The sequence below is a fragment of the Aptenodytes patagonicus genome, chromosome Z (assembly GCF_965638725.1).
Source record: "Aptenodytes patagonicus chromosome Z, bAptPat1.pri.cur, whole genome shotgun sequence".
Lineage (NCBI taxonomy): Eukaryota > Metazoa > Chordata > Aves > Sphenisciformes > Spheniscidae > Aptenodytes > Aptenodytes patagonicus.
The window spans coordinates 22925745-22945526 of NC_134982.1; the positions used below are offsets into that span (position 1 = coordinate 22925745).

At 36.5% G+C, this 19782-nt stretch overlaps 1 protein-coding gene across 1 annotated transcript in view; it reads left to right on the forward strand.

The window, feature by feature from the left end:
* The window catches only part of NDUFAF2 (NADH:ubiquinone oxidoreductase complex assembly factor 2), a 65206-nt gene that overhangs the window by 24803 nt on the left and 20621 nt on the right, over nucleotides 1–19782 (forward strand). Inside the window, exon 2 of the mRNA XM_076361656.1 lies at nucleotides 11722–11811. Within this exon, the coding sequence (XP_076217771.1) occupies nucleotides 11722–11811 (90 nt within the window). The remainder of the gene's footprint in view (nucleotides 1–11721; nucleotides 11812–19782) is intronic.

Consider the following 19782-nt stretch of genomic DNA (forward strand, 5'->3'; position numbering starts at 1 on the left):
AACTTGCATTCTAGTAATAGCGAGTTTATAAGGGTCAGTTTAATAAGTGTGGTTTAAAAGGGAGCCCAGTAGTTTTGTCTGAGTGACTTGCCCCTCTGACCTGCTTATTTGCCAGAGCATAAGATTTCACCTGACTCTAGTGTAGGTCCCCTCTGCAGCTGCAGGCCAGCATTCTCTCCTTGGGCCTTTTTTTGAGACAAACTGGATTTTCTACATAGACTAGTTCTCTCATATGTTGTTTGGTTTTTTTTTTTAATAAGTAGGTCATATTTACATGAAATTGAACCAGATTTTTGGGAAATTGTACAGATCAGTTTGTTTTGAGAGTTTGGAAATACAATCAACTCTCAGGTCATTCCAGTTCACACAAAAGAGAATTCAATGCAGATAACCAAGAGCGGGTGGAGGGGCTTGACCAAAGAAATGCTGTAGTGGCACATTAAGAGTGATAAAACCTCAGTACATTGAAAGTCTTCTGTAAGGGAATTATTCTGTAGCTGCTCATTTCTAGGTTTCTTTCCTCATTCTGAGAATTAACTGAAGGTTTGGTGTAAAAAAAGAAGATGCCCTATTGAATTCTTCTGTAAACTGAAAGACAGTCTTGTGGTTTGGAATAATGGTATTTGTATTGAAACATCCAAAACAGAATAATTCTTTTCAGTGTTAGTAAAGTACATTCAGTAAGCCCTCCACCTACCCCACCCCAGTTATTTATCCCTGGAGAGGAGAAAACAAATAGAAAAACAGCCAGTTTTTAACTACATGAATAGATATATTGTCTTTATCAGTGAATTTCTCTTTGTGAACGGTATTTTTATATATGGAAAGGAGGTGAGAAGAATGTGTAATCAACAGACCATTTAGTTTGCTTGCAAATAGAAGTGGTATTGTTTTACATATTTCATGTTAGTGTCTACAGAAGTGAGAAACAAATATTTTTCTAAAGCAAAATACTTGAGCTGCTATAATATACCTGATAGGCTGTGTGTGCTTTCTAAGCTACTGTAAGAAACAGTAATTGAATCAGAAATTGTATTTTGCTTTACTGTATTCAGAGAACAGCTAACTGTTTGTTTGAACTAAAAGTTGAAATTGAAACTAAAAGTTTCAATTTTAGTCATTTATGTATATATTTTCTCATTTCTGTCAACATTTAATGTAAGTCAAGATTTAGAAGAAACAAACTGTCTGTGAACTGAACTTGCTCTCCTTGAATATTGCACCATTTTGACACTATAGGAAATTCTTTAAGTTTTATTGCAGCTAATTTCTGGGGTTTTATCACTGCAAAATACTGTAAAATGAATAGCGGGTTCAAATAACTGATTTGAGAGCATTTAGAATATATTGAAGGCCTTTCTATCTTATTCTACTACTAAAAAGAATAGAAAATGTAATTTATTTTTATGTAAAAAACCAGGTCATTTTTCAATGGTTGTTATTTAACCCTTTCAATGCTAGAGATAATGAGGGGGAAAATTACCTGTCTCAAGCTGGTAGGCACTGTACCTGGGCTAGCTCTATTTTAGTGCAGCTCAAATTCTAACATAAGAAAATTGCAGAAATTTACAATTCAAAGTGTGTTTCATCACGGAGAAATCCACAGATTGTTTTGACACTCAGTTAGAAATTCAGCATGAAGATGGACATCTCGTGAAATTTGCAGCTGCTGATTGAATTTATATTTCCATAAAGGCCATCAACAGTAGCAGCCTGCAGGGGAAGTGGGGGAAAAATGACAAAAATTGTGAGGCTAGCATTTTTTCCTCAGCCTTATAGTAGCAAATTACTTATAATAAGGTCCTACACTGACCAGGATTAAAGAAAAATATAGGCAGCCAGAAGGGGATGATTTCTCAGTTTAATTGATTTGAACTAAAAATGTCTGAACTTGGTATTTAAATATATGTTTAGTCATCTGTACAGTATGTAAAATGCAACTGCAAATCAAAAGTGTCCTTAAATTGAAAAATAAGACTCTTACTGGTAATTATAGAAGGTTTATCATACGAGTAATTTGATTTTATAATAAATTCTCAGGATAGAAAATGAATGATACCGAAATGTGCAAAAGTAGGTTGTCTTTATTAGGGGTGAAAATCTCATCTCATCTCTGGCAGTGCTCCCTCTCATTCATTCACACACACAGATAGGAGAGGATGTGCAAGATCTGCATATGTTTTTTTTTCTGAGTAACAACTCTCATTACGTTGATAATTTAAAAAGCAAACATGCATTCACAAAAACAAGTCCATGTTGTCAAAACAATTAGCAAGAAATGTCATTGAGACAAATAGTATAATAAAATTGAACAGATTTATCTTTTGTTTAGAAGGTTTTGTATATTACCGTCTGTTTATGTTTTCATGGAAGGAATGGGCAGGGGAAGGTTAAATATTTTTGAAGTGTCTTCTTTTTTGATAGAAGCAGAATCATTATTATCATCCTTGAGAGATTCTAACTCCCTTAATACCTTTGTTTCAAGATACCTGTGCATCTTAAGACTGGGAAAGTTTAATGTGTAGGTGTTTTCTTTCATCTCGGTGTTAGAGATTTATGCATGCAACTCCCAACGCATAGCAAGGCAGCTGTACCCACTGAGTTGTGTTCAGAAGCCTTTTCCTCATAGTAGTCTGCATTTGTGCCATCCTATGCTGCAGTTCCATCATGTCTTGCAAGCTAAGGAAGGTCAACAAAAATAAATTTTGAAGTCAGTAGACACCTAAATGTTCCAGAAACTGTTAAGGGAGTTCTCCGTAGCTGGACAGCAGAGAGTTGTACTTTAGTACGGTGAGACACAAGTCATGTAGTCTTGGTATCAGTAAGGTTTCTTAGTATATGGAGACATTTAAGAATGAAAGAACTTGTGTGATATCTTAATATAAAAACACGGAGATTACATATCTTAGCTACTCAAACCAGAAAGAAATGAGTTAGAATTCTAATGAGATTAATTGAATAACTTTGTAATAATATCTATGAATGTCATTATTTCTGAGAGTTTACATTTTAGAAATTAAATTGGTAAAATGTAGTAAAACAACTATCTTTAATTTTACTTCTAAAAATTAAAATACAGCTTAGGAACCTACATGTCTTTAACATACCTGGAAATGAAATTATTTGATTGTAGGTATCAGCTTGTTCTTTCAGTGATCATAAACTCCATGTATCAAACACTTGTATTATGGTTATTAGAAGCTATGCAAGTCTAAAGATTGCAGTCCAAAGGCAGTCTTTCTTCTTTTCTTTCACTGGCATCAGCATAAATGCTTTCACATAGAAACCTTTATATGTACATACTGGCTACAATAGTTGTACTTGGTGCTTTAGCTTGTAGTAACAGCAAAATACTCTAAAATCAATGGGCACACAACTGAGTATTTAAATACTTAATGATTAGGTACTTACATACTGTGAAAGCACATAGACCTCAGTATTTGCTGTTTAGTCTAAAATTTGCTTAGTTAAGCTGGAACTGTGGAAGTAGAAAGCAGGAAAAACTGTTAAGTGGGGACTGCATGTTGCTTTTTGCATGTACATTTGTTTTTCTAACTTGTGAAGTGACCACAGAAACTCTTGAGATTTGAGTAGAAAAATAAATTAATGAGTTGACTCGGGTCTAAAAAGCATTGACTTTCAGGTAGTCCTTGGTCCCTGCTGTTCCAATTTATCCTTTTCCTGCTTAAAGTAGCTTTGAAAGCAGATCAGACATTGCTGCAGTACTTTGGCTATGTGAAGTTTTTTTTCTTCTTCACCACCTACACCACTCTGAGCTTACCAAAACCAGCTAAAATGTTTTGGTTTTTTTTTTTCCCCGAATCAGTGTTATTGGAAAATACTTTAACTAATGGGTACACACTGGTCAGCTTAAAGAAACAAACTTTTGAAGCAGAGGTTTAAAAGTAACCTAACAATGTAAAGTAAGAGTTAAATCAGGCAAAAATTTTCAGCTGTTGAAAGAGAAATGATTCCACGTTGCTAATATTAATCCACTAAATTGTTGTACTTTCTGGTAAGTATTGTTTAATTTAGTTTTAAAAAAGTACCAGTTACCTTTGAAATACTTGTTTTTCTTAGAACTCTAATGAAGTAAGTATTTTTTTATTTCTATATATAATGAAATATGACATTTTGCAAACTTCAAATATTAAAAGCTATAAAAGTACATACTAACCTGAACAATGGTAATTAAGCTCCTATAAGCATTAGTATAGCATTCTTTTGGAAAGTATATTACTAATTTTGCTTGCAATCTATTTCCTATTTTTTACTTCAATACCTTTTTAATAAATACTGAATAATTTATGTAACATACGTATATAATATGTGAAAAAGCATACCAGAAATTTATTGTAAATATAAGCAAACTTGAAAGTAAATCAAAATACAATGACTGATGAACATGAAAAATCTTACTGCACCCATATGTCGTGTCAAACTAGTAAGTCAGAAATATGTTTAGAAAGCTGTTTCTAAACTAGTGTACACCCTTTTTTAGATATCTCATTTTAAGCATCCCCTTTCAGCTCTCATACCTTTTAAACAAATTAGGATAGAAGAGTAAAATTGCGTGGATGTTTTTGACATCCATCCATGTTAACTGTCTACCCAGCTTCTTCTCAAGGATCCCGAGGGTCAAATGCTATTATAATAATTAATATAAAACACAAAGGATGGTGCATTTCCTCTGTTTTTTAGAACTGAGATGACAGTTTTGGATTCAAGATGTATACCCCTATCATAGTATTATAGGTATGGAGTTGTCTTTAAGCCCTCTTCAGTAATATTTTTTCTGTCTTATAGTGAAAGTGAGACTTGATTTGCTTATGGGGTAAGGTATTCAAATTCAGTTAGTTTATCTGAGTAAAAAGTTAAATTTTCAAGTTGGAAATAAGTGTTGATAACATACTTCTATTTGAACTCACTGCTGCAATATGTACATGCTACATAATACTGGTATTTTGAAGCACAGAAAATTTTTGTGATAGCATTTTGGGTTATGAGTTCAATGTACATGCTTCTTTCCCAGGTCAGGCAATGTTCATGTTCTTCATTTTGTTCCAATACCAATTTTTGTTTCATCTCAAATGTGATTCTTTAGAATTGTTTAAAGCTCAGTCCAAGTGAAAGGTCTGCATTTTCAAAAAGAAACTGCAGTATTGTTTTATGTAAAACATGAATAAAATATCTAGATGCAGAAGACGGTTGCAAGATTCTGTTCTTCAGCCCTGCAGGCCTGTGGTTGTGTTCTCAGCTAGGCAGCAGTGGCCGTCTGTGCGCACTCGGATGCTGTGGAATGACATAATTTGTCGTGTCGGTGTCTACGCCTTCACAGCCCTTTAGGTTGCTTTATCTGAGAGCTGAAGGAAAGGAGTCCCTGTTGCCACTTTACCTGGTTGTGTCGATCCCGACTGCCTCATCTCACAAGACATATCTTTGCCACGAGGTTATTTATAAAAGTATAAAACTTTCTGTTAGACCCAGCTGTGTGATGAAATGGAAAATGTTTTCTCTTTTGGCAACCCTGGCAGACTCTACAATTGTCTACACTTATTTCAGTCTTTGTTAGGTATTTTATTTCCTTGAAGCTGTACAGTGTTTCTCTAGTAGGCTACACTTAGTGGACGTCCCCGCAAACCATTTGTGCGTTCAGGGTCGTGCTGTAGTCACTTGTCCTGTCGTATTAAAATTGCTTCCTCTTCTCCCAAGGAAGAGCTCTTGTTCTTTCCTGAGATCCCTGTCAGGCCTTGTCCTGCCTAGCGGGCTGTCCCTCCGAATCCATGCTAACCTGTTCCCTTTATCAGCCTCCCTTTGAAAACAGCGTTTTGGTGGTCATCACCCCAGCTAAAAATGTGAGACGGACTGCCAGGGTCCCACAGGTGGTGTTCTGTGAGGACCGCATCATGTTTAGGCCCTGTTTTCTGGTATTCCCTGCCCCCCATCTCTCCCTGCCCTGCCTTTTGCCTTGAGCTTTCACAACGGTATTTCTTGTTTTCTTCCCAAAGCTGTATTTTAACCCATGAAGAGTAGCATTTCACCTGCTGGATGAACTGAGAGGCTTTTTTGAACAGAATATACACATTCAGCATGTCTCCTGAGTTGACTGTGACATTTGCAGAGGGGGTCAGGAGCTCAGTCTTGTTCTACTCAGATTTCCAACCACACCACCAACTTGAGAGCCACGTTGGCACATTCAGAGGGGGCCACCTGCACCTGTTGTGTCTGAAATACTAGGACCTCTGTTCACATCTTGCTCAGATGTGAACTTTGCAAGACTTTTTGTGTAATTGCTTTATATGTGAGAACAAGCAACTTAACTACAGTAGGAGTTTTATTTGTGTTATATTGATGTATCTGCATCCCACTTTTTCATCTGTGTTTGTGAGACTTCTGTTAGTGAAAAGACTAGGTGGGGTTTATGTACATACACCTTCTCTTATGTACTTAAAATGCTCTGTCTTAGAGTATACGAATAGTGCAAGTGCAGCTTCAAAGGATAATTTTGTAATTTATATGATAAAATGAGTAGCATAAATTGTAGGATAAAGAATAATTTTTAATGCTGTTTAAAAGAAGTGTCTGTAGGATATGTGTGTATGTGAAATGGATAATATATGTCAAAGGACAAGTTTCTTTAGCTAACCTTCCTTTTCTTCAGAAGTTGCACTCTTGTGTTGACTGTGGCTGAAATACATGAGTATTCTCCCCTATACTCTGCAATGAAAAGCAAACACAATAAAATAGCAGTACTAGTATTCTTTAATCCTTCAAGTGCTATCCACAGTATTAGCTGTAACTGTGTTCACACCTTGTGTAAGACAATTTTCTTTGCAAATCTCAAACAGTAATCCTTTTGTAAAATTTATTAAAACTTACTAAAAAACAGCTCCTTGAGAGTGTGTGCAGCTAGCTGTAATAATTCCATTTATCCTGAAAAAAATGGAGATAGCAAACGAGCGTTTGCAAATGATTTATAATTGAAATATAATTAATCATCCAAACCAGACTGTAACACTGCTGTGTTGGGTCATATTGCTTAATTGATGTTCTCCACAGCTGTAACTTTCTCTTCATTTCATTTACAATTCATACCCTTGCTGTCATTTGCCCATTCCTCTTCCCTGCATGACTGCCTTTTTGTTTATCTTCCTGCATTATGTTTTTATTTATCGAGTACAAGTTATTGTATCTTTTTATTGGCTCGCTAAATTCCCTTTATACATGCTAAATCCCCATTTTAAGCCGTTTTTCATACATTTACAGAAAATATTCAGTACTTCATTCCTGGATTTATTCACATTTTGACAGTAATTGGTAGAAAACTGTTTCTTGAATCTGATAGACCAAAACAAACCAAAAGAACAGTTGGGAGAAAGCTTCCGCATGCCAGAAGCACCGAGCATCCATCAGCTCTCCAAGGAAGTGGCATTTGTACTAGTATCATTTACAGTTTTGTTGCAAAAAGAATGAATGTAATGTTGCATATTTCTAGGAAGCCTATTGCAGATTCATTTACGAAACAGTGGTTCCTTGTAAAGGTGTAGGATCTGTTGGGCTTCGTGCTGCTTTGATGAGGTAGAAGGCACAAGGCTTTCCAGTGAGGAGGGAACGGGAACTGGTGTTGGTGCATCCTGCTGCCATATGAACAGGGCTTGGGGACTAGAATGACAATGGGCATTTAGCAGAGGTTTTTTAAATCTCTGTCCGCTGAAGGAACTTGCTTCTTAGACAAACTGCAATAAAAGATGTTTTTACTTGAGTTAACTGCCACAGTTTCAGATACACCAGGCTCTCAAAATATAAGGTTTGTGTGAACATATATAAAAGCTGTGGGCTCTGATCCCTCGGGAAGTTACAGGTTCAGCATTTTCAGATCATTAAATTTGTCACTCCTAAAAAGAAAATACAGAACATAGAATGCCTTTTCTTGTATATTTATGATACAGATGTAGGTGAATATATGTTGACTGCTCAGCAGCTCATAATTCATAGGATCACAGAATGGTTTGGGTTGGAAGGGACCTTAAAGATCATCTAGTTCCAGCCTGCCTGCCATGGGCAGGGACACCTTCCATTACACCAGGTTGCTCAAAGTCCCATCCAGCCTGGCCTTGAACACTTCCAGGAATGGGGCATCCACAGCTTCTCTGGGCAACCTGTTCCAGTGCCTCACCACCCTCACAGTAAAGAATTTCTTGCTAATATCTAATCTAAATCTATCCTATTTCAGTTTAAAGCCATTACCCCTTGTCCCATCACTACATGCCCTTGTAAACAATCCCTCTCCAGCTTTCTTGTAGGCCCCCTTTCAGGTACTGGAAGGCTGCTATAAGGTCTTCCCGGAGCCTTCTCCAGGCTGAACAACCCCAACTCTCTCAACCTGTCTTCACAGGAGAGGTGTTCCAGACCTCTGATCATCTTTGTGGCCCTCCTCTGGGCTCGCTCCAACAGGTCCATGTCCTTCTCACACTGGGGGCCCCAGACCTGAACACAGTACTCCAGGTAATATTCATGAAAATGAATCTAGGGCTGCTGGAGATCTTTAGAACAGTATATATATATATTGTTTTAAGAAACCGATATGGGAAGAATAATAATTTGGTTATAGAACAACGCAAGTTTGGGATTATTCATTATTTAACTTAATTTTGATCTGGAAGGTTCTTCAATGGGTTTTTCTTAATGCAAATGTGGATATATCAGATTTAGTGACTGCAGTGGAAACAACTAGGATGTTTTATCTGTGGAAGAGGGGCTCTTCCTTAGAAGAAGCAGACAACATATTCATTTTATAACATCTGTGCATATCTACAGTTAACGATGTTTTTGTTGTGGAACTATAACTTAGTTTCTAGGCTTCATAGTCTATAGGTAGGGCTGTAGAAGTTTAGAAGATAATTCATTAAGTCATTTGCTACCCCTTCAGATTTCACCTACTATTTCCCTTGCTGGCTTTGGCTACCCCTTTCTCATGCCGGTAGGCTGCCTAACTTCTGTTAAATACTTTTGTTTTCAGGCTTTTATACAAGTTCACTTCAGTCATCACACACTGACTTTCAGATAGACTGTGACAGAAAGGCTTAGAGAAAACACGTACAGTAAGAAAGTTTATAAATCTAAAATGTGTAAATACTGTATCACTTGCTGAAAGATCTGTCCATTACTTAGACTAATTGGCCATTTTCCCTGCTTGTAACTCCTGCAAAGTTGCAAATTTTGGCTACTTCAGTGTTTTGTGTAAATGATGTTATATCTGAGTATTCTACGTGAGTGTTCTGTACATCTGTTAAATTCTTTCAGAAGTAATCTTCTTTTTGTTTTATGAGTTATTGGCTGTCGTTCTTTGGATATGTTGTGTTTTATATAATCCCAACTTGAAGTATTAATGGTTCTTCTATGTTTCTAAGATCTAGTGGTCACATGAAAATGAGGTTAATTTTAAATTTAAAACTGTAAATACTGGTTCTTACATTGCTATTTGTAATTACTTCACATGTATACACTTACAAGTGAAGTTTCTTGAGTTGCAGTAGCAAACACCACAGTATTTATTTGAAAACGTGGGAATGAATTAATCAATATGAAGCAAAATAGTCAATATCTTTAGTATGAAAAAACACTTCTCTAAACTGTAAAAGGTTTTAATTACATCTAAAGAGGCCTCAGTGTGATCTTCAATAGAAAAGTCTATGTAAATAATTTGTCAGTGGTGGTCTTCCAAAAGAAACCTAGGGGAGGGGACAAGGCAAATCAGATAGTTGAAGGTAATTGGTGTCGTGTGTGCATCACAAATGCAGAGAGGCTTACAAGCCAACAGCACTACTGTGTGATGATTCTTCAAAATAACATCCTTGGGAAATAATTTTCTGAGTTTGGCTCTACAGTGTGATTTGACAGTGGGATCTGGAGAATGATTTTTTTTTTTTACACAGGTGTTACGAAAGCTTGCAGCAGAATAAAAAGTGGTGTATTTTGTTAAAAGTAGATTAGTTAAAAATGTTTCATTTGGAAATTCATAAAGGTATAACATCAATAACAAGTTGTGGTAGCAGGTAGAAAAATACACTTCTTTGTTACTTTTGCTTATGTCAGTTTACTCAGACTGTTCTACCTGCGTAGGACTCACGTTATGGACAGTTTTTTAAAAGGTGCTGTGCTAACAGTAAAATCTAGTGACTTTCCAACAATGGAGAAGAGTGTTAATTCTGAGACTTAGATAGGATCAGACCTAATTAGGTAGGTCTTCAGCTTTTCTGGAGATCTGCTGTATGGGAAGAAATTAATTCTGTATTTTTGTTTTGCTTTGTAGATAAAGAGTTTGAGAAATGGAATTATCCACACTATTGTTGAAAGGAAATTATTTTAAAGCAAGTGTATGAAGTATAATATCTTAAGCATATAGGAACTGTGTACTTATAAAACAAATAAGTATAAATCATGTATCTTTCAACACTGATTAAAAATATCTAATCTTGGAGATGAAAGTATGTTCCACTATTTTCTTTGCCTGATGGCATATCTGAAACAGTAAAAATTGTTGCATTGCTTAAAAATAAAAAGAAATATTATAAAGCTAAAGAAGGTACTTAGAAAAGGAATTGCAGTTTCTATACAAGTTCTTATTTTACTGTATTCAATACTTAATAATGAACAATAGTATGCAGTTTAGCTATTAACCAGAGATGGGTGAATTGTAACTCCTGACTGCTATCAGTTTTTAAATAACTTCATTTGAAATACTTGTTGAAAGCACACTGAAGGAATAAACTGCATTAATCACATCATTATGAAAGAAAATATTTTATGCAGATATTTCTTTGTTTCCTCAAAATGTCAAATTTTTCCATATCAGCCTCCCAGGAAGGGAAAAAGCTGGGAGAAAAAGCCTGGGGAATGTTAGTTTTTTTTGCCCTGTGAGGGATGGGGAACTTGCACATTTTTCCAGTACCTGCTAATTTAAAAAGCAAATTAAAATACTTTTTCTCTGTATGGTAGCATGATATCGGACAGTCTGCTGTGTGCTACATCACTGGTTCAACCTTAATTCTTTCTCTTTGGCAGCAGTAGAATCTGTGGGTGGGATGTAGATCCAGATTCTCCACACTGGCTCCCCTTTCAATATACTGAATGTTCCCTATCAGGGAGCTGCCTACTGGTTTTTGTTTTTTTAACATAGAAAATACTTAGTTTGCAAGCATATGTGAAAAGGCTCACATGCACAGAGCAGTTGCCAGTGATTGGAGATGATGTAGCCTGACCACTTTGCAAAGCTAACCAGTGAACTTTCAGTGCTGGTTTTTGACTCGAGAACAGCATCAAGTTTCTGATCCCTCACCAGCAATGGTGTGGAAGATATCCAGGTGAAGGAAAAAACAGTTGATAGAAAACTTAATGACAGTTCTTCAGAGAAGCATTCTCAAAGGGAGGGATACACTAAGGTGGATAACTTGGGTTGAAATATATTTATCATTAATAATCCAAGTCAACTGTAGAACATGCAAGCTTTTGTTAAAGTTACTGAAACATAGCATTTCAAATTGACATCTAGATGGTAATCATTTTCTCAGTATTTTAATCCTTCGTTTTTATCCTGTAGACATCATTGCACTTGTGTGAATAAGTACAGTTCTTTCAAAACAGTAACATGATCAGCAATTTAAATATTACATAGAAATATATTTAACTGCCTTTTTTCTTTTTTCTTTTTTTTTCCTGTAGGGCAGATTATACCAGAAAGAAGATTTGTAGAAGCAATAAATCGTCAAGCATATCAGTATGAAATGGGTGACTTTCCAACAGAATGGGAAGGTAAATCCTGAATATTTTGGGTTTATTTCAAGATAATTTTGCCATTGAATGTAGATTCAGTATTTTTAATGGAAAGCCTGACTAGGTTGTCTGTTATCTTTCATTTTGAGTAATGCAGGCTTTTGTTTAACTGCATAGTTATTATGAATTCTTGAAGTAACCCCTTTACAAATAGGATAAATAATGTTTAGGAAATCAGTACTTAATAAAAATGTAAATAAAGCCTGTATGATCATGACTTTCTCCTATTAAATGTGAAAATATTTGTGCCTGAGGGGGATCTGATAGAATAACCAAAACTAAATGTGTTAAAATTCCTAATTATGCCTTCACTGCAGTGTTAATTTCTAGGTCAGTTCAATTGTTGGTGGCACAGTGATGGGGCTTTTTTTTTGTTATGGTGGTATTTGGTTTCCTGTACTCATCCTTGCACAGTCTCGTAGGGAGTTGGAGAACCTGTTAATGATTAACCATTTTTTCCCACTGCTACTGGTGAAAATTTTGTCTGAAAATTTGGGACATAGAAAGAAATTCAGGGAGGTTAGAGAAGTTCCTTAGGATTAGCTGAGCAGCCCTTGGAGAAGGAGAGAAAGCAGAGAGGGAGTGTATGTTGGTCCTTGAGGCTCTAGGAGCTCGAGCCAAGTGTGGGGTTAAATGTGGCTTAAAATCCAGGACTCTATAGCGTAAGCAAGGAACCACTGAAATAGTAGATGGAGTCTACCCATCATTCAGCATGCTTTTTGGGGAGAATTAATATCTAGGCATCTCCCAGAAGTTGGTAGGTTTAAAGCAAACAAGCTTAAATTTTAAGCAGTATGTAGGTAAACTGTGGAATTCCTTGTCATTGAATATTCTGCTTGCTGGGAGTTTGCATGAGTTCAAAAAGTGATTAAAAGAATTTGTGGAAGAATTCTTTACACAGAATGTATAGACATTACTGTGTTTTAATTTGTCAGTGACCTGCAAATTAATGGAGGCTACAGTGTGTTTTGAGCAAATACCGCAATATACTTACTTTACCTCATTCTCTTCCCTTTGCGCTCACTGTTGACCCCTGAGGGTGATGATACTGAGCTAAGCAAAAACTTTGGTCCCATTATATCCCTTCATGGAGTCAGTAGAGAAATATCAAATGTTCCCATCTTGCATTTTATCACTGTCATTACATGATTCCTGGGATTTTTTTGGTGGTCAACTAAGGCTAGTATTAACAGCTAAAAGCTTCTCAAAGGTGTTTCAACCCTATTAGCAGCATTTGCCAAGTGTGGCAAAACCACTGCCTCATCAGCTTCTGTCTTCTACTGCCGCAGTACCCACAGTTGGCTGGCAAGTCTTAATCTAGTTGCTTCTGGTTCTTTGAGTCTGAGATAGCGATCTTCTGAAGGAGAGCGGCAGCCTGGTAGGCTTGTCCTTATTAAATCATCTGGTGTTTGAATGGGTATCTACCTAATCCAACTTTCTTAAGGTATACGTCCTCATCCAAATGTTCTCCAGCCACTGCTGGTCGTCTTAGGTCTGTGTGACTGTCATGCAATCACTCTGCACCACAAGCACTGAGGAGTGTATATAAAGCCTCAGGTAACTCTGCTCTGCTGTGAATGAGTTCTCATCTAAGACCTGCTGCTGCCTTTTAAGAGTCAGAATGCAATCCAGTCGTCTCTGCGTGCACTTGTCTGGAATTAACAGGAAACAACATGGACAGTCAGACTGCCTCAGATGGGTGTGGGCTAATCACCCTTTCACAAAGGGTCTTGGACTGGTTCAACCAACTTCCTATATGAACCTGTTCCTTAGGACTGCTGGAATTGGTGTAGCACTAATAAGCCTGCGCTATTATCTTTCTTCACAAACCTTAGCACAAATCCATGTGACTTGACAGTGTGGTTCATGGGAGGGTACAGCTGTTTGGAAGGATGCTTTTGGCAAGCACCACTATGGGGACCTTGGAGTCAAGGGTCAGGTACCTTGCAGTATGGCTTGCTTAAAAAGATGCAGCTGCCAGACCTGCACTTTTGCAAGTCAAGGCATCTTTATTCAGGTTTGTTTTAAAGAAGAAAAGACAACTGGCCAGTCCCATTTTTATGAGCTGCACTTTAATGCTTAACTTCCTCATCTTTGTAACTGCATTTTTTTTCTTTGTGATTTTGTCAGCAGCAAATAGGAGGAATTCACAGAGAAAAGGAAAATTTACGGCATGCAGATAGGTAACAGCCTTTTCCTCTTAAGTACTGAATTTCTCTAGAAACAGAAAGAAAAGACACATGCATCTTTTTTTCCCCTGTGCATTCCTTAAGCAGGATGGGTGTGTAGTGCATGTTTCTGACAAAGTATGGGAATTCCACAAAAAAGGCTAACCTGTATTTTTTTGTCTAATGCTAATTTAAACATTACGAACAGTTTTGTAGAAGTATAACATAATTTTGAAAAGCCAAAACTGGTACTTCTGCTGTGGGTATAGAGGCTGTTCAGAGAACTATTTTGCCTTTGCTCTATTGGGGTGTGAACTGGGGATGTGGGATGCTCTGAAGTTCAGTTCATTACTACTTCTTTACTGCCTCCTGTAAAATGAAAAATTCTCAGTAAAATATGGGAAAGAATGGAAAGAGTAGAGAGTTCAGATAATACTATAGAAGCCAGTTATCTGAGTGGGAACAGTTTAATCAAAGTTTTAAGACACACTTTACTGGAAGGCTCGTTACAATTCTGTCCCTATTTTTTCCTCTTTTAAGATTGGTCTAGAAGTTTACCAGGCCCACAAGACCTGTGCTGAACTTTCACTCTGTATCTTCTGTCCAGACTCTTGAAAATTTCCCAATGCATTCTTTCTGTGGGTGTTCACTTTATAATTCATGCTGTTGTGGATGCTGATCATTCCAGCAAATAGCCTGAGACTTTGCAGAAGGATTTCTAAAATACTTGCTGTTTTCTCTGAACAGTAAAAGATGAGTATAAGTTTAGAAGGCTATACAATATTTCTCACTTCTGTTTTCTCTTTACTCTTGGAAATTTTTTTTTTAGTGTTCTAAATCCTGTCCGCTGGGCAGATGCTTACATCTCCAGGGGCCTTCCCTCCAAATCCTGTGTATGCACTTTGACATCTGCGGCCTCTCTGCTTCAGTTTTGGCTGGTTCAGCACTAGCAGTCTCCTTGCCTAGCCTTCTCAGGCTTTTCACTTTAAGGACTGTGCTAAAGTTTCTGTTGCCTTATTTCCTCTCCTTTTTCTTGGGATCTGCAGAGAACTGCTTTCACCTGTGCTGTCTTTGTTCTGCCAGGACTCTGTTTTTTCACTTGTGGATAATCCTTAGTGGCCACCTGATCTAAAAGCAGTCATCCCAGCACCCTTTCCCTCTCCTTGTTTCCCTACATCACGTTGTGTGACTAGAAAAGAAACCTCTTGTGACCGAAATGAATAAAAGCACTGTCCCTGGAAATACTTAAGGGCATGAGTTGTCTGAGGAAACTTGCACAAAATCAGGGACAAGGGATTGTTTAAGGGGTGGGAGCAGACTGTAGTGAAATTTGAAGAGGGTCTGAGTTAAATCTCATTGTGTATCTAAGATACTCAGCCTGGACAGCTGGTAAACTAAGGGGCTTATTTTGGTGTCGTGTTTACCAAGTTACAAACATGTAATAAGGTAACCAAGACCAAGTAGAAAGCTATAAAGCAAGTAGATAAACCAATCCTCCAGATCAGAGACTCAATCTGTGGAAGCTGTTTCTCAGAGTCCGGAGAGGATGTTTGTGTATTAGTCCTGAGAGTTTACTGAATACAGGGCCAAGGGCTTACTCCTGAAGGGTTTGCCTGGAATTTTTCTCCTGAAGATGTTAGTTTTAAGTGCTCCACAGGATTAAATTTCCTAAATTCTCAGACCTTGTAAAAGAATTGTAAAAATTCAGAATTTTACAAAAGTTCTGAATGTCCATTAAGGCTTTTGTAAAACTGAAATATGCTCAATATTAGAAGAATAGAATCATAATCCCTTCTGTTCTCCTTAGTCTTAGTGTTAGCTATTTGTACACAGAAAATTAAGTCGATTTTAGTTTTAAAAATCCAAAAGTGTGTTTCCTTTTCTACTGTAGTTTTGAATTTAAACGTAATCCATATACACAATACAAATATTACCTGGTTTTGTTTAGGTAAAGCCTTTTCTGTTTTACTACAAAGTGGGAGTGCATACTTGTCTTTTCCCTAGGCAATATGGATGCACACAACAGATAACCTTTCTGTAATGTTATTTCTGAATGTTCACCTACTGTAGAATTGTGTAATTTACCTCCTCGGGACATGTCAATAGTGCTCCTGAGAGGAGATCAGTAATTTTACATACCTATAGAGATTCATGAGATTGCATGCTTCATGCGGCATTTTATTGCCCATCTAGTCCTAGTCCTTTTTTTTTTTTTTCTCCTTTCCTGGTAACATTTAGTGATTAATGGGAGTCTTAATTTGCATGCTCACTTTTACGCTCATTACAGTGCGTTATGTTCCAGTAGGAGTCTTGAAGTTCAATGAAAATCTCATGCATACTAATGAGAACGCAAATGAGTGCTGATGAAAGAATGCGAGGGTCTCAAGGTAGGAAATGTCCAGCTATCTTGCAAAATTCCTTTTAGACGAAAGTAGCATTACAATGAGTATGGAATGCAGGAAGTGCCATCCAGATAAAATTAGAAGCAGCAGCATAATTAGTTTGAAATGGAGGCAATGATTCATTTTGCCAAAGCTTTGGGGAGCAGGGAAGCATGTTTTGGTTGCACTCAGTACATACATGTTACCTTCTCTACTTTACTAGGTTTAAAGCATCTTGGCTGACAATGGTGAGGGCATTTTGTTTTGTTAGTGTAGGGAATGGGAGTGTTCATGTGGAAGCCTTTTCCAGCTATAACTGTCACTGGACACTTTTTAATTATGTGTATGCATGTGTGCATATGGTGTTCAAATAGTATGTAGTAACGCACCTACCTGCCTTGTTTCCATCAACAAATATTTAACTGTGGTATAAATCTGTTTAGTAATTTAAACCTGCATTGACTAAAAGTGTAAGGGAGAGCGCAAAGAAATGTGGGAGAGCTTTTCCATTGCTAAATACACTGACTGCATTTTTCAAAGAGAATGCAAAACATCTTAATTTCAAGATATCATTTACTTGGATTTTGTTAAAATTAGTGCTAACTCAGTAGTAAATCACTGGTTATATTTTTGTATACATTCATTCTTCCTTTAATTGTTACCATGAATTTCTCTTATGCCTGAGTTATGAGGTGTTGGTATTTTTTTGAACCTTGTGTTGGATGCTCAAAATATTGTTGATCCCTTATAAAAAATTGAAAGGCTTTTAAAATTTTCTGTCTGAAAGAGAACCACCTGAAAACTGGTGGGGGGTTAAATATATTAGTCCTCCCATTATTCTCCCCAAAGACTGAGGAGTGGTCAGGTGAATTATTAGAAAAAGGTATTGCTTTTGAAAGACTGATAAAACTATTGGATGCTAAAGTACAATATACTAAAGTATACTCAATTCAGATGATGTTTCTTTGCTTTTAATCTTGTAATGTATCTTGAGCTGTGCTTTATATAGAATATTTCAGAAATGGATTTGCACAGAGGGAATTTTATATATTAAAGCTAACTAACTTCATCTTATGGCTATAAAGAGATTTTAGTAAATTTTGTTACTGCATTTCTCCCTTAGCTACATAGCAGTGAAGGAATCTTTAATAATGATTTTCTAATGCAGCTCATTAGAGATGTTAAAATGAATTTACCTGTAGTTAGTTGGAAAATGGTATCCAGTCTTTGTGTCAGCAAGTTTTATTTAGGCTTAAACTGAAAAAGATTTGTAGTCCTGACATTTATTAGAAAGAAGGAAGGTTGATAGCTCCTATAAAACCATGCATTCAAATGCTTGTTATACCTGGAAAGAAAAATAGCACAATGTTATAACTGCATGCATTATTTGTGTATTTAAATAGATACAGTCTGATAATGGAATGTTTGATATGAGAAATCTTCCTAAATTAAGGATTGTTTTGTTGCTTTTGAGTGTTGGTACTAATTGAGATCTATTAATGAATGAAAATGTGTTGCGTAACGCTTCTTGCTTCACAGCTTCTGTTCACAGGACGTGTGTCATTGTGTTACCCTTCACTGTTCTGTCTGTGGCTTATTAAACTGAGGCAGATAATTAAATGATAAAATCTTTTCATAGAAGTATTCCATTCATCTGAAAATCATTAATCAAATAACTGCCTAAAAGTCCCATCTGCTATTGAAAGAAAATCTATTGTAATGGTGATATTTCAGCAGTAGTTTCTAACTGCAGCTTAATTTTTGTAGGATTTCAAATTTTAAGAATCTTTCTTTCAGAATCACTAATTGTGATCAGTTGAAGTTAGAATGTAGCTGTTGTTTTAAGAAAATACTAGCAATTGCAAAAAAATGAAGCAATTTTTAGGTGCTGAGAGCTGTGGAATTGAAACCAGTGGTACTGTACTTGCATCTGACAGAAGCAAGGCATGGCAAGGCAGAAGATGATATTTTGTTGAAAGTAATCCCTTAAATTTTGGAGGCTTAAAGCTTAATTTTCTATGAAACAATTTAAAGTACTACTTTTCCTTTTTTCTCCAGCTGCATCTTTTATTGATTAATGTCTAGTATACATACTTCACTATAACTGATACCGCTACCACTTTCTTGCTTTTCTGGATGATGTTGGAACTGTTGCTAAGTACGGACAAAGATGACTTCTGTCAGGAGGAAGGCCTTGTGGGCTATGATTTTCTCTAATAGCTTTGTTCGTCCTTTTACAAAGAGTGTCTGCAAGGCTGCCAGCTGAGAAGTGCCAGTCTGTCATGTCAGTTTAGTCTCTGATCTTTGCCAGATTTTGCATTTGGAAATCCTCATAAAATTTAAATGTTTGAAAGTGCTACAGATACATGCAAAATATTTTCTAGTTCTATGGATTTAAAAGAAAGTAATTTAGTTCTATTTTGGATTATCTTAATGGGCTGTTTTTATTTCCTCTAACATAAAACTTTTGCTGAAGGGGTGATGTTGACTGTTCAGTGCTCAGTCACTTCTCCACAATGGCAAATTTGGGTCTAATGTTTGTTAGGACCAAAAGACCTCTGAGAAGAGCTGTCAGGGACTGCTTTTAAGAACAGATGTTTGAGAATGGTATTTAAAAGAACACGTCTTCAGAAAGTGTCATCTGATAGACAAGAACCAAAAGTAATACCTTGCTTCATATCATTATAGGTATTTTACCATTAACCTTGAGTTAAGGCTGTTGGCCTTGCCATCATGGCTAAATTCCAAGCTATGTAATGCCATTTTGCCTCCCTTAATTCCGTTCTTATGTTAATTGGAAGCTATTCCTCCTAAAACCAGTTTCATAACGTTGCTGAAGCAGAGTGGTGTTCGTGTTTCACCCCGTGTATAATTGCATTTTCAGTAGTGAGGTGACATTATGACTCTGTGCAGCTTTTAGTGTTTTGGACTTGCAGTCTCACTCATTCCCTAGTTCCCCTCAAAATAGCACAGATGGTATTAAAAAATTAAAATTTGGAATAGTTCCTTCTTAAAGCATTTCTGAAACTTTATAGACAGCTGCAGGTCAGACCAGGAATTTGACTGGATGATAATGAAAATGTCATTTTTGCTCTAATTTTCAAGCACAGTAACAAAAGTCTTAATTATCCAAACAAACATGCAAAAGAACATTTTGCCATGTCTCAGCACTTGGAACTGGCTTTCCTTATGTTTGTCCTTCTGTTCATTACTAGCCACTTGCATTCTGCTACTCATTCATTTGAAAAATATGAGCAGAAAAGACAAATGTCTACAGAATATACAACCCAGTACCTACCAATTGTGTGGACTGAAAAGGCATGAAAAAATTCTACAGTAGTGATACTTTTAAAGAGTGATGGATATTGCCTTGTCCACAGTCAGGTAATTTGTTTGTCTAA